This window comes from Aythya fuligula, chromosome 2 (genome assembly GCF_009819795.1).
Source record: "Aythya fuligula isolate bAytFul2 chromosome 2, bAytFul2.pri, whole genome shotgun sequence".
Taxonomy (NCBI): domain Eukaryota; kingdom Metazoa; phylum Chordata; class Aves; order Anseriformes; family Anatidae; genus Aythya; species Aythya fuligula.
The window spans coordinates 49,432,454-49,446,708 of NC_045560.1; the positions used below are offsets into that span (position 1 = coordinate 49,432,454).

The 14,255-nt window shown below is 38.3% G+C and overlaps 1 protein-coding gene across 1 annotated transcript in view; it reads left to right on the top strand.

Annotated features, from left to right (window-relative positions):
• DCDC2 (doublecortin domain containing 2) overlaps positions 1 to 14,255 on the top strand; it is a 61,782-nt gene that overhangs the window by 26,747 nt on the left and 20,780 nt on the right. The window contains 2 exon segments of the mRNA XM_032182886.1: positions 807 to 861; positions 2,815 to 3,013. Coding sequence (XP_032038777.1) covers positions 807 to 861; positions 2,815 to 3,013 — 254 coding nt within the window.

Here is a 14,255-nt window from a genome sequence, read left to right on the forward strand (position 1 = left end):
ACAAATGAGATTATGAATTATGATCTGAATGAGATTATGTGTAACTACACCTGTTGACATCTACTCTTATTTGGTTAGGTTTTAAGGAATATGTACTCCTTTAAGAATGCTTTAGGTTTGTGTCTTTTTTTAATTTGACAGCGTTACTGCACAATGGAGCCCTAAACAGGGTTTTAAACAGGGTAAGGAAAAAGGTGGGCTTTTAGTATCTTTGGAAAATACAAAGCTAAATAGGGAGCCATTTCAATGAAATAAATGGAAAAAGATGAATGGAAATTCATCACACAGATTGCAATAATTTAGGGGATTTGTGCAACAGTCTGCACATAAACTGGGGTGCAATTTATTTATTTATTATTTATTTATTTACCTTAGCAAGCAACTATAGACAATATGAATAACAAAGTATTTTGAGAAACAACGTTTACAATAAATGAATTTAAAGATAGGGGGAAATGTTGCTGAAGATGTGTTGATTAAAAGAATTTTATTGAAATTGCTGGAACTTTTCATGAGATTAGTTTTAAGTATCTTACACAGTAATTCACTGAATACTGCTCTGTGGATTTTCAGTACATAAATTGTGCATTTTGAGGAAATGTAATGCACTTGTTTGAATAAGTTCATTATTATGCATTTAAATGTTGTGTAGTGAACAGAAATTACAGATTCTTAGTAAAGCTGTGCAATGGACAAAACAACTCTGTTGGCACAGCTGGCTTGGTGTTATCTGAGTAGGTTATAGAAGGATATTGTCTATGATAGTGACAGTATACAGAATAATAAGATATGACTTATTCCTACAGTTCCAAAGCATCTGTACTACCTCCAATTGTGGGATCTCGAAAATCTAAAGGCAGTGTAAGTATCAAATGCCATAATAAAGTTTGTTTCTGATTTTGCTTAATTCCAGCAGATGGAAAGTCCTTGTTCTTTGGGTTTTAATTAAATATGAAGGGAAAAAATCCTCAGCCACCGGGTGTAATGCTTATTAATGCTTGATGTATCTGTAGATATTTGCAGTGTCAGCTATACAAAATAAATCTAAGAAAATAGATTTTTTAGATTCTAATTTTTTAGAAAACCTTCCATAGCAAAGATTACTGTTGCCTTGAGGTCTTTCCTATAATCCTTTTCAACTTTTCAACTATATTTATGTACTGATTCTTTTTTTGTTTTGTTTTGTTTTTCAAATTATACACCAAAAAGCAAAACACAGGACCTTTTACAAAATTTACTAAAGAAAATGGTGTTTCTGTATGCTGATTCTGATTAAGTCCCTAAAACTGTTTCCTGGCTGATCATTGTTTTATCACTAGCTAACAATTACTACACAGAGCTTGAGTATGCACTGTTTTGTGTCCCGTACAGCTACTTATATGTGTCCAAAATGAGTCCACTGTAGATTTCAGGAAGTGCCAGATCAGAATAGAAGTATCTGTTTGCACCAGTTGCATACAAGTGTAGTTTACTGTACCAGTACAAGACAGCACAGCATCAGACTCTCAGTCTGATTTTTACTATTTTTACATTTTTACTATGGCAGTTGGTCATATCCAACCACTATTAACAAACTAAAAAAAAACCCACACCCACCCTAAAGCCTCTAAACAAAATAAAGTGTACAAGTCTCTGTTCCATATTGCTGTAATGCAGAAAATAAAACCTCAATAAAGAATATGGTTTCATTTTAAATGTGAGTTTAAATGTGAGGTGAAAAGAATTGTCCATGACCCTTGCACAATGAAAGGCCTTTCTGGTGTGCAGTTTCTAAAATGGCATAAACTGTTCATGCAGCTACACTAAGCAAAAAAATAAAGCAGAGTATACCTGTCTTCCATGATTTAGCTAAGTCTGAGATAAGGTGAATGGTTCCAGATGCTAGTAAGATTTTCTGTCCTCTACTCTAGTGCTTCATTGTTATATTGAACATTTTGACACAACTGGATTAGTAAGACACTACACATGCCATTGGACTGGCAGAATTAGGAGGCTGACAGCCGCTAGTGAGAGGCAATAATGAGGGTATTCAGTTGGTAAACTCTTAACCCAGCCTAGTATGATATAAACAGCACCCTATAGGGCTACTATGTACAATTAAGTTTTTTATATTTCTTGTGAACAGATTTAGACTCAGGAAAATTTATAAATTAATAAAATCTCTAGCTATTAGAATTATTGATAAACTCAGGATCATACATACATCAAAGCTGAAGAAAATCAGGACCAGGTTTCTGTTCCTGTTTCTAGATACACAACAGAACAAGCAGAGGAATGGGCTGATTTCCTTGGAGGTAATTCAGAGGTGACATGCTGACAGACCCATTTCTAAGCATGATCCTGCTACACAAAGACTGTCATCCTCTTCCAGCCGTTTTTGATGCTTAACATATTAATACCCGTATTTCATTTACACGGGCAAAGAATTATTCACAAGTTATATATTGTATATCTATTGACTTTCTATACATATGCATAGATGAGATACAGCTGTATATTATATGTATGCATGTGTAGATTTGCCTAGCCATTTCTTTCATCAGACGAAACAATATTTCCTTTTAGTAAATGCGTGTTTTCTTCTGAGAATTGTTGGGGAGCATTTAATCAGTCAGATCATATAGCAAGTTGATAACACAGTTACGTTTTTTCAGATTGCATTAGATATCTTTTAACTGTACTGATTTTAAATTAATGTGATTCTGTAACACCTGATACCAACCTATAGATGTTAAAAAGTTTGAATAAAGTTAAGATATAAATAATAATAATAATAATTGAATTCATCAGTGATAATTATGAACACTTTTCCAGGGAAATGATCGGCAGTCTAAATCTACCGTTGGATCCAGTGATGCTGGAGAAAACAGTTACTCACCTCAGCCTCCAAAAGGGAAGGACAAGAAATGCCACAATCCAGAGGATTCTGTGTCTAGAGGACACTTTTCTAACAAATCTACAAAAGGAAAACAAACAGGAGTAGCAGCCTCCGCAGGAGTCCTTCAAGATAATGGTCAGTACCGAGATAAACTCAGTCATAGTGGCGTCCCCCAGGGCTCGGTGCTGGGGCCGGTCCTCTTTAATATCTTCATCGATGATCTGGACGAGGGCATTGAGTGCACCCTCAGTAAGTTTGCAGATGACACCAAGCTATGCGCATGTGTCGATCTGCTTGAGGGTAGGAAAGCTCTGCAGGAGGATCTGGATAGGCTGCACCGATGGGCTGAGGTCAACTGCATGAAGTTTAACAAGGCCAAGTGCCGGGTCCTGCACCTGGGGCGCAATAACCCCAAGCAGAGCTATAGGCTGGGAGAGGAATGGTTGGAGAGCTGCCAGGCAGAGAAGGACCTGGGAGTGATGGTGGATAGTCGGCTGAATATGAGCCAGCAGTGTGCTCAGGTGGCCAAGAAGGCCAACGGCATCCTGGCTTGTATCAGGAACAGTGTGACCAGCAGGGCTAGGGAGGTGATCGTCCCCCTGTACTCAGCTCTGGTGAGGCCGCACCTCGAGTACTGTGTTCAGTTTTCGGCCCCTCGCTACAAGAAGGACATCGAGGTGCTTGAGCGGGTGCAGAGAAGGGCGACGAAGCTGGTGAGGGGCCTGGAGAACAAGTCCTACGAGGAGCTGCTGAGGGAGCTGGGCTTGTTCAGCCTGGAGAAGAGGAGGCTCAGGGGCGACCTTATCACTCTCTGTAGGTACCTCAAGGGAGGCTGTAGCGAGGTGGGGGTTGGTCTGTTCTCCCACGTGCCTGGTGACAGGACGAGGGGGAATGGGCTTAAGTTGAGCCAGGGGAGTTTTAGGTTAGATGTTAGGAAGAACTTCTTCACTGAAAGGGTTGTGAGGCATTGGAACGGGCTGCCCAGGGAAGTGGTGGAGTCACCATCCCTGGAAGTCTTCAAAAGACGTTTAGATGTAGAGCTTAGCGATATGGTTTAGTGGGGACTGCTAGCGTTAGGTCAGAGGTTGGACTCGATGATCTTGAGGTCTCTTCCAACCTAGAAATTCTGTGATTCTGTGAATCTGTGATAGCATAGCATTTTATCTTCTGTTAAACCGGTGAAACACATGGTTAGTATAGTTCTTGAATTGTCAGCTTACTCTGGCTGATTTACCTTACAGAAGTTCTTTTTGCTAGGAAATGTACCTATGCAAGATATTACAATTCAACAGGAGGCTGCGTACAATATTTAGAATATATTGCAAGTGAAATAAACTAATATGGCCATATCATTTTTCTTTTGATATAAGCGTAATAGAAAATATGTTTTGACCACTGTCTTCCACTGTTCTGCACTGCAAAAAAAAAAGCGAAGACAAGAAGCTGGCCTACTCAAAGAACTCTTCACTTTCTGTGAGGATCCTTGGTTAGCACTCTGGTTCTGTATAACAAAAAGACTAGGGAAGGACTATATCAGGGAGTGTAGTGAAAAGACAAGGAGTAATTGCTTTAAACTAAAAGAGGGTATATTTACATTAGCTATAAGGAAGAAATTCTTTACTTGGAGGGTGGTGAGGCACTGGAACAGGTTGCCCAGAGAAGTTGTGGATGCCCTCCTCCGTGGAAGTGTTCAAGACCAGGTTGGATGGGGCTTTGGGCAACCTGGTCTGGTGGGAATTGCCCCACCCATGGCAGGGGGGTTGGATCTGAATCATCTTTCCATCCCAAAACATTCTAGGGTTCTATGAAATGTAGTCATCAACATCCTCTTTCATAAACTGTTTTTCTTGTTTTGTGCTTTTTACTTACTACCACCACCTGTGTTTTTTTATTTAATGGCTAGAAGACTGTCCCCTCACTACAGATTCTGCTGACATACTGGGATGGCTATTTTTCCGCATTGGTAATAGTTTTAAAAGTAATTAATAATGGTCAATTAATATTTGTCAGTAGAAATAAATTATACTTTTCATAACATTTGACACCACTTCATACTGCTGTGTTCATAATTAAATGTGCAATAGTTAATCATGGTTTAAAACTTCAGTATACATCATCTAACAACACAGTTCTGTTCATCTGCATTTGTCTAGAATCATGAATTGTAAATTTACTTCCAGAGTCAGGAGCATTCTGTAAATCTGAGTTTTAAAAGAACAGTGAAATACAATCTTTTTGCAATGTAACAGTCTTTTTTTTTTTTTTCAGAGTAAGATTGTTGAATTTCTAGTTCATTTCAGTCTCGAATTAAATACCATTTTTATCCTGTTGTTGATAAGTGGATATAATTTTAGCCTATACTTTTTTTGATAGATTTTTTTTCTTGCTGAAGAATGGTGATTATATTAAAATTGAAGTGAGTGGAAATGTTCATCCCTTATAACTCAGGAAATGACTGAATAGTTCCTTCTGCTTGAAATTATCACGGTGTGTCCCTACTTTTTATGGAGTTAGTGGTTAATGCTAAAAACATTTAAGAAAGCAAGTAGCAGAGCTGACCTCTCAGAGGAGAACTTGCATGTTTGGCTTACCCATTTTAAAAGCTCAGTGAAAAGCTTTTATATTTAATGGTTATCCACTCTGGATACCTCATTTCATTGATAAGTTTTCAATTTAAAAAAAAAAAAAAAAAGATGCATTATTTTGGGAAGTAATGGTATAGAATTCTTTACACAGAGCTCAAAATCCATATGTTGTGGTCTAGCATCCTCTTCAGAGTACTGAACTGCTCTTAGTAGAGACTTACCACAAAATCACAGCATGGTTAAGGTTGGAAGGGACCTCTGGAGGTTGTCTGGTTATAGCCCCCTGCTCAAGCAGGGACACCTAGAGCAAAATGTCCAGGACTGTGCCCAAGAGTCAAAGCCATCTAGGCTGTAATTAGGTAGATCTCAGTCAGATCTCTTACATTAAGAACAGACAAAGCAGGTAACTTTTCCTGATAGTTATAGTGACATTATATTGATTTTCTATATACATATATATATATAATTTTATTTTTTTTGCCTGCACATTTTGTAGGTAAAATTTCTGGAGATGTCTTCTAGAAGTAAGCAGACCACGCTTGCCAAGGCAAGAAAGATGTGCTCTATGCCTTGTGGACCTTGCATTAGTTTAACAGGTTTCTGATTGCTTCCTTTCTGTTCCCAATGGTGAAAAGATTACTAGAAGCAGTAATAGGTTTTCCTGTCCTTTCAGCAGACAGTGACTAAGAGTCAAATCTTACTTTGGAAATATAGTGAGACCTTTCTCCATATTTTGCATTATTGCTTCACCACCTGCTGACAGAAATGTTTGGAAATCCACTGAGTTTATTGAAGAAGTGATTGCTTGCTATTTTCACTTCACTTTTTCCACGCTTTATGAGTCTTGTGTATCTAGGAGAAGTTGTTCATGGCCAATCCTCTGGTTTGAGCTAAAGTATACATTGGGAGAAGCTCTCAGTTATCTCTGTCCACCTTTATTTATCCTCCATGCATGAAGACTTGCTGGTTGATGTGGGAATGGGCAGTTTGATGTCTGTGCTGTTCTGCATATCTAGACCTAGCTGGTAATGCAGGCAGCTGCTGAAGGAGATAATGTCTCTGGATTGAATTCAAACAACAGTATGGGATGAGAAATCGATAGCTGTGTAATGAGTTTCTGATGGTGTGCAATCCCTGGTCTCAGTTGATGAGAAAGTGTATTGTTGATGAGTACAGCTTTCTTTTACAAGCACAAAACCAAAACCATTTCATCCTCCTGTAAGTCTTCAGGCCAACCACCGTTAGGATTGCAGGCTTAATAACATTTACAGACTTTATCTTTCCCTAATTCAGTTCCCCTGTATTTGTTCACTTGGATCAAATGGAAAACATCCCAGGAAGCAGCTGCCTTAATATTCATATTATAAGGCCACTAGTTCAAAATGATTTTAAGCCCTGCTTGTATTTTAATAAGTACATCCTCATTATTTAATTCCTCTAGTTCAGCTTAAATGTATTGCTTTGCCAAATGATTCAAACTAAATTTCATGATGTGTTACTTTTTTTCCCCCCTCCCTTTCTGGCTCTATTTTTTTTTTTTTTCTGTTTCTCTGGAGTAAGTTGGACTTTATTAATATTATTATTAATAATAACAATAATAACAACAATAATCATAAATTATTAGTGTGATAGGAGTTTTACAGCTGGATTTATTCTTGAGCATATTTATTCTTGAGCAACCTACTAATGGTAGGTTTTATGTTACTCAGATAATAAGTTTTCTACTCCTTATGAATGCAGAAATATTATTTCTTTTTCTGTTGAAACCTAGGAATGTAAAAGAGGAGTTAACACAGTATGCTCTGCTTGGTAACCAATATTTATCACATTGTTTTGCTTTTCACTGTTCTTTCCCATGAAAATGAATAACAGGCCTTTCTCTGTACAGTCAAAAATACTAGGAAATAAACATCTCCTTGTGTGATACAAAGGATTCTTAAACTGCTTTTGAATGTTTTTGCCCATATTTGTCTGCTTGTGAGAGACTCCAGCATTTGCAGACAAAATATGAGGAAGGAGCACAACCCTTGAAAAAACAGAGCAAGGGTCTTTTCACTTAAGTCTGACCCTGAGTGAGGGCTCCACTGCTGTTAGAACACAGGTAGCTTGTAATGACAGTTTAAAGAACATGTACTATACATGGCCCCAAAGAGTCATCATCTATGAAGGTGTTGTGTCCTGATTGTTTTTTCTAGTCACACCTAAGATGGAGTGACCTGAAGTGCAGGCCAGCAAGGCTGTGGGAGCTGAGAGCTATTAGTGTAGAGTGCTACAACTTCAGTATCCTCTGGCCCAGATAAACCCTCTGTGTCAAAGATTTCCCTTGTGTCAGTGTCCCAGCATTCTCTCAGCTTAATGTTGGACCATGAAAATATAGAATTGCAGAGGTCAGCATTACAGCATATTTCTGTCTTTTATTATTTGGAGTGACTGAACTGCTGTGTGATTTGTGATGATGTTAAACTTAAAGGCATAGTGTTATGTGACCTCATGCCCTGGTTTATATCAAGCTTGCTTCTTTATTTCTCACTAGCTGAATATTTTGCACCCATGTTTAACACGAGTTAAACATAGTACAGAAGCTTGATTAACTATTTCCACCAAATCATCTGTCTTGTAGATGCGATGTGAAAGTTCTTAGTTTGTCGATTTAATGTACATTTTGGATCAGAGATAGACAGTGAAATAGTCCCCTTCAAAAGCTTTCCCTAGAGAGACTCTTCAGCCAAATGATCATTGTGAGCCTACTGACTGAACTTGTGGATCTGAGAAATGAGTAGATGTATCAAAGTAAGCAAAATCTGAATCATTCTGTCCCCATCAGCATTGGTGTTGCTTTATATAGTGCATCATATGAGAGTCACCTGGCTCCATTTTGACCTGTGCAATCCTTTCTTTTTACCAAAAAGAAGCTCCCAGTGATGAATTCTTACTACATGGTTTTTTTGCTACCAAAGGAAGCAAAACAGCTTGCCTCCTTTAAGTAGGCTGTGGCTGGCTTCTCTGCCTGCTTCTTTTGACACACTAAATTAGTATACCAGTGAAACAGGACAGAGAGATGTCAAAAATATTCAAACATTGAAAATATTTTCATATCCAGATGATCTAATGTGTCTGTCATACAGTCTGTTTTCATGGCTCGGTAGGCTGCTTGGGTTCAACCTGCTGGACCATCCATTTTTTCACAGGGACATCTGAATGTACTTACCACCTTCTTGAAAAAAAAGAAAAAAAAAAAAAAAGAGGATTGTCACTTGCAGTGTTCTTCAGAATACGTGTTTTTCTACATCATTTGAGGGACCACACTCACAAGGTTGCACATCTGATGGTATCACAGAATCAGAGAATGGTTGAGGTTGGAAGGGACCTCTGGAAATCATCTGGTCCAACCAACCCGCTCAGGCAGGGACACCTAGAGCAAGTCCTCCAGAACCATGTACAGACCACTTCTGAAGATCTCCAAGGAGGGAGACTCCACAACTTCTCTGGACAACCTGTTCCAGTGCTCACTCACACACACAATAAAGTAGTGTTTCTCGATGTTTAGATGGAACCTCTTGTGTTCCAGTTTGCGCCCATTTCCTCTTGTTCTGTCACTGGGCACCACTGAAAAGAGCCTGTCTTTTCCGTCTTTGCACCCTCCCTTCAGGCACCAACCTTATAGACATAGTCTGTAGACTGTCTACATATAGTCTACATTGGTCTGTAGACTATGTCTATACTTTCCCACCAGGACTGCTAGATTCTTTTTTGCTGATCTGCTTTCCAGCTGGGTGACCCCCAACATGTACTTGTGCCTGGGGTTGTTCCTTCAAAGGTTGTTCCTTCCCCTAGTCTTTCAACTAGTCTTTCATCCTAGTTGTTGGGACCTGGAATTCCACAAGGCTGGTTTTGCTGGTTAAAACTAAGGCAAAGAAGGCATTCGGTACTTTGGCCCCTTCATTATGACCAGGCCCCCTGTTTCATTTAGTAGAGGGCCTACATTCTCCCAAGACTTACTTTTGTTACTGATGTACTTGTAGAAGTCTTTCTTGTCACCCTTGACATTCCTGGCCATATCTAATTTTACATGGACTTTAGCTTTCCTAACTCCATCCCTGGATGCTCAGACAGTGCTTCCGTATTCCTCCTAGATTGCTTATCCTTGTTTTCAACCTCTTCAGGCTTCCTTTCTGTATTTAAGTTTGGCCAGCAGTTCCTTACTGGTCCACTCAGGCCTCCTGACATTTTTGATTGACTTCTTTTTTGTTCAGATGCATTACTCTTGAGCTTGAATATTAAGTAGCTTTCTTGTGCCTGTCATCCCTTTAGGTCCTTATCCCTTGTGACTCTTTATGGTCTTTATGGTATGATCTTTAAAGTCCATTCAACCCAAACCATTCTATGATTCCCTGGTTCTTGCAGGAAAAGATGTAGGATTCTTCAGGAGATGGCATGGAGTACAAAGTCAAGATGAACCACTATCGGAATATGTTTGTGTCTATTTCTTTAGCCATGTGGCGCTAATATGCACACTTCCATTTTTAAGCACACAGCTTTAGTTCCATTTGTGTCACTGAAACTCTGACACTTTCTTGTTCAAAAGTAAAATAGTGTGTTCTTGAAGAGACAGTCTATCGGTCACATACTTACTTACTATGTCTTTGTTAGACTTGCACATGTGCTTAAATTTAAGCATGGGCATTTGGATTAAGAAGATTAGGACTTGCTCTTTGAAGAAAAAGCTATTATCCTAAGCCTAACATATATATTATCCTCCTATATTAAATCCTATGTTTTCCAGATCATGTGTGCTAAGCCTAATATATATATGCACACATGATCTGGAAAACATAGGAGTTCATTTAGTCTTATTATTTAATATTTAATGTCAGTTTTTCTCACACATTCTATCCTCTGTATCATCATTTAACAGTGTGGATAAAACAATATTTCATATGAAAATTTATAATCTTTGTTACAAGAACAGAGCTAAAAGCTTATGATAAAACATCAAGAAAGCATATCGTTCCTATATGAATTACTAGTGTCTGGTATATATTTCACAGAGACATATTCCATGCCACAGAAATTATTCAGCACATATGTGGTCATATGAGTATATCTGCATCACAATATTAATTGAAAGAATCTATTAATGTCAGTGATATTGATATATATTATTTTAAAAATCTTTTATAAGGCCTGTCTTATAAAACCCTCTTACCTATACAGTGATCCAGTGTAAACATATGCCCATTTTACCTCTGTGTTTTATTCTCTTTTTTTTTTTTTTTTTATTTAGTGAGTAACAATGTTGTTAAGGATGCTTCTGTCTCTTGTAAATTGTACAATTTAAAATATAAAATGTACACCTAAATTTTTATGAAATGGCTGTGGAAATATGTGAAAATCCTTTTAGTAGGGTGGAGTGCATGTTCCATTAGGGCAGTATTAGGCTTTTTGTATTTATTTATTGTTCCTTTTGACAGAAGTATTTTTAAAAGGACTTACACATACTTTATCAGGAGTGTAATGATAGGACAAGGAGTAACAGCTTTAACCTGAAAGAGGGTAGATTTAGATTAGATATAAGGAAGAAATTCTTTACTATGAGGATAGTGAGGCACTGGAACAGGTTGCCCAGAGAAGCTGCGGATACCCCATCCCTGGAGGTGTTCAGGGCCAGGTTGGATGGGGCTTTGAGCAACCTGGTCTAGTGGGAGGTGTTCCTAGTAAGGGATCTTTAAGGTCCCTTCCAAACCAAATCATTCTATGTTTCTAAAACATTGGCATTTTTGTAGTTCCTAGCTAACATTTGAAGATGCTTGACCTGCATTAGACTTATTTAATGGAGATAACTGGATTTGTCCAGAGCCAGGATCCTGCTTTTTTATGGAAAGAGGAAAAACATAAAATGTCCACTAGTATGTATCAGAATTTTGGAGTGTTTTTAGCTCCAAATCATTATGAGAGTGTAAAAGATAACTTTTTTCTGACTAATACAAAGTTATTCTTTTAAACATGTCCGTTAAATGTTTGTCCCGATGCTCTTAAAAAAGTTCTTGTCTGTACTTTTCATGGTTGATTTATGCATGATGTGTTTTTAAAACAAAAGTAATTTTCTGTACAGGTAGTTTATATTTCTATATAACAGTAAATTAGGAAATATAAAAAAAAAACATAAAAAATAGGAAATGTGGCAAGAACTCACAAGAACAAATAATATTGTTTGTTTGTTTGTTTTGTTTTGTTTTTCATTTTTATGTATTCAGTAGATGTTAATGTGAATGCAGCACTACAGCTATGGAACAAGAATAAAATCAAACAGAATAGTCAGAAAGGACATAAAAAGATCATTGAGACCAGCTGTCAGACTACTTCAGGGCTGACCCAAAGTTAAAGCAATACCATTAAAAGCATTATCCAAATACCTCATAAACAAGGACAGGCAGGCATGGGGCATCAATAACCTCTATAGGAAGCCTGTTTCAGTGTCTGACTGCTCATTGCATAAAGAAGTTTTTCCTAATGTCTAGTCTGAACCTCCTCTTGAGCAGGCATTCCTACACATCCTATCACTAGATACCAGGGAGAAAAGATGAGCACCTCCCTCTGAATTCTCCCTCTTTAACTCAGTTAAAAGGGGAAGGTGGGAAATCAACAGGCAAACCCTGAGCACATTTTGCTTAGAAAATGATGAACTGTTGTTTAATTTTAAATTAAAAAAAAAAAAAAAAAAAAGCTAACTACTTCATTGAAGTTAATTGAAAGAGTACAAATGAGTAATCATGACTTAAACTGGCACTCAGACATGCAGCAGTGTTCTTTTATTTCATGGCTGCCGTGCCTGAATCTGTACTTAACCTGTGCATGTGTGCTTTATTTGCATGCGTGCTGAAGACCCATTGCACTCCCCTTGGGTGTGAAGGGAACTTACACTGCTGAGGTGGCATGATAGCAGCCAGAGGGCGGTTGAAGGGTACATGCCTGTTTCTAAGGTTGTTGTTTTTCACAGAATCACAGAATCACAGAATTTCTAGGTTGGAAGAGACCTCAAGATCATCAAGTCCAACCTCTGACCTAACACTAACAGTCCCCACTAAGCCATATCCCTAAGCTCTACATCTAAACGTTCTTCACTTGTTTTCAGTACTTCTTCAGTTACTGAAGACCTGAGTTAACATCCACCCCGAAGTGAAAGAGCAGAATATAGGCAGTTTCTCTGTGTGTTAGTGAAAGCTCTTCCCCTTCTCCTAACCCTAATGCTTTTAGTGCTCTGAAAAGTCTCTCTGTCAATAACCATCTTTCCCACACTCCGTCCTGCTTTGCTAACTTGCCTCTGAGTTTGATGGACTCCTGTGACTGTTATGTGAGACTGAAGTGGATGATGAAGTGCCTTGAAAGATGATAATGGGGATGGGTTTTTTGGTATTAAGGCCCTTGTATTGTCCCTGAAAGTGACTGCTTGAGATACAGCTCTTATGCAGACAACCAGTACCATACATTTAAATAGTTGTACTACTTTGGCTAGGTTCAGTTAGCAGACAGGAACACTTCAGCTTTCTTCCTAGTTCCCCAGTGCTTTTTGAAGCCTGCTTCAAACGTATGTTTGAGGACCAGAAATTGAGATGGAAAGGAGCAAGGGTGTCTTGCATTCTCTTCCTACCTTTGCCCACAGATGCAAGGCTGTAAGAACTGCACGTATGGAGTTAAGAGCAAAAATAAGAGCAAACACAAGAACACCAGACTTAGCACATCCATTTTCCATCTGCATTATTGGCTGTTAGCCAAAGTGCTACTTGGGCTAATTGCATTTTAACTCCACATAGCAAGACTAAAATAGGATTATTTGCAAAGACTCCAGCTGTAGTGTACTTGGCCTCACCTTTGTGCTGTTCATTCAGAAGGCATGTACAGAAGTTTTGAAAAAGCTTTTTATTTGGAGAGGCTATTTGGTCTTATATTTTTCCCTGTGACAACAAGAAAAGAAGGATGCAGTAAATCCTAAAGGCTTCTTGACCTTGGTAAAGTTTCAGACCTCAGCTGCTCCTGGAAACTTGTTGAGGGCAAGACACATCTTGCCTACCTCCCGTTTTATGAGGATCAGGGGATTAATTCAAGCTTGGGTTCTAGGCTTCAGCCATCCAGGAGAGACAAATGTGACAGGAGATGCCCATTCTCTCAGCTGACAAGGAAATTTGAAATCTAGTTTACAATAGGTGCTGGAGTATTGGATGTGATTCCTGCCTTAAATTATGACATTATCAATTTCACTTTAGAGAGAGGAATTTTATTCTGAAACAGACGGATTTTTGATGGAGACCTAGAAGACTGCTCCCAGTCTTCAGTGATGATGATTGCTCCCAAGTACTGTTTTGATCAGTATATTTCTGCTCCAAAGGCTTGTTGCAGTTACTCAGTTGGCTTTGCAGGGTTATTCCAAAAAACTCGTTCAAATTCAGAGACTTTGGGCAGAGTAGGGGAAGCATTTATCAACAGTTTACAAGTTTTTTTTTTCCCCTGATGGACAGTGGAAAAGCCTCTTTGCATTTTATTCAGCTGCATTTGTCTGTCACTGATGTGGGATTAATTTTAATCTGCAACTAATAAACTACAGTGAGTTTACACATGTACATTTCAGAATGTACTAAAACAGACAAAAAGAAAATATTCACAATAGAAGATGTGTCCCATATTCTTTGCTGTTCTCCCTGCCAATTTAGCAGTTACATGAAATCTTCTCTCTCCTGAGTGCCAGATTGTTTGAAAGTGATTGTTTCCTGAGACTTGACATCTGAAGAATTATACTC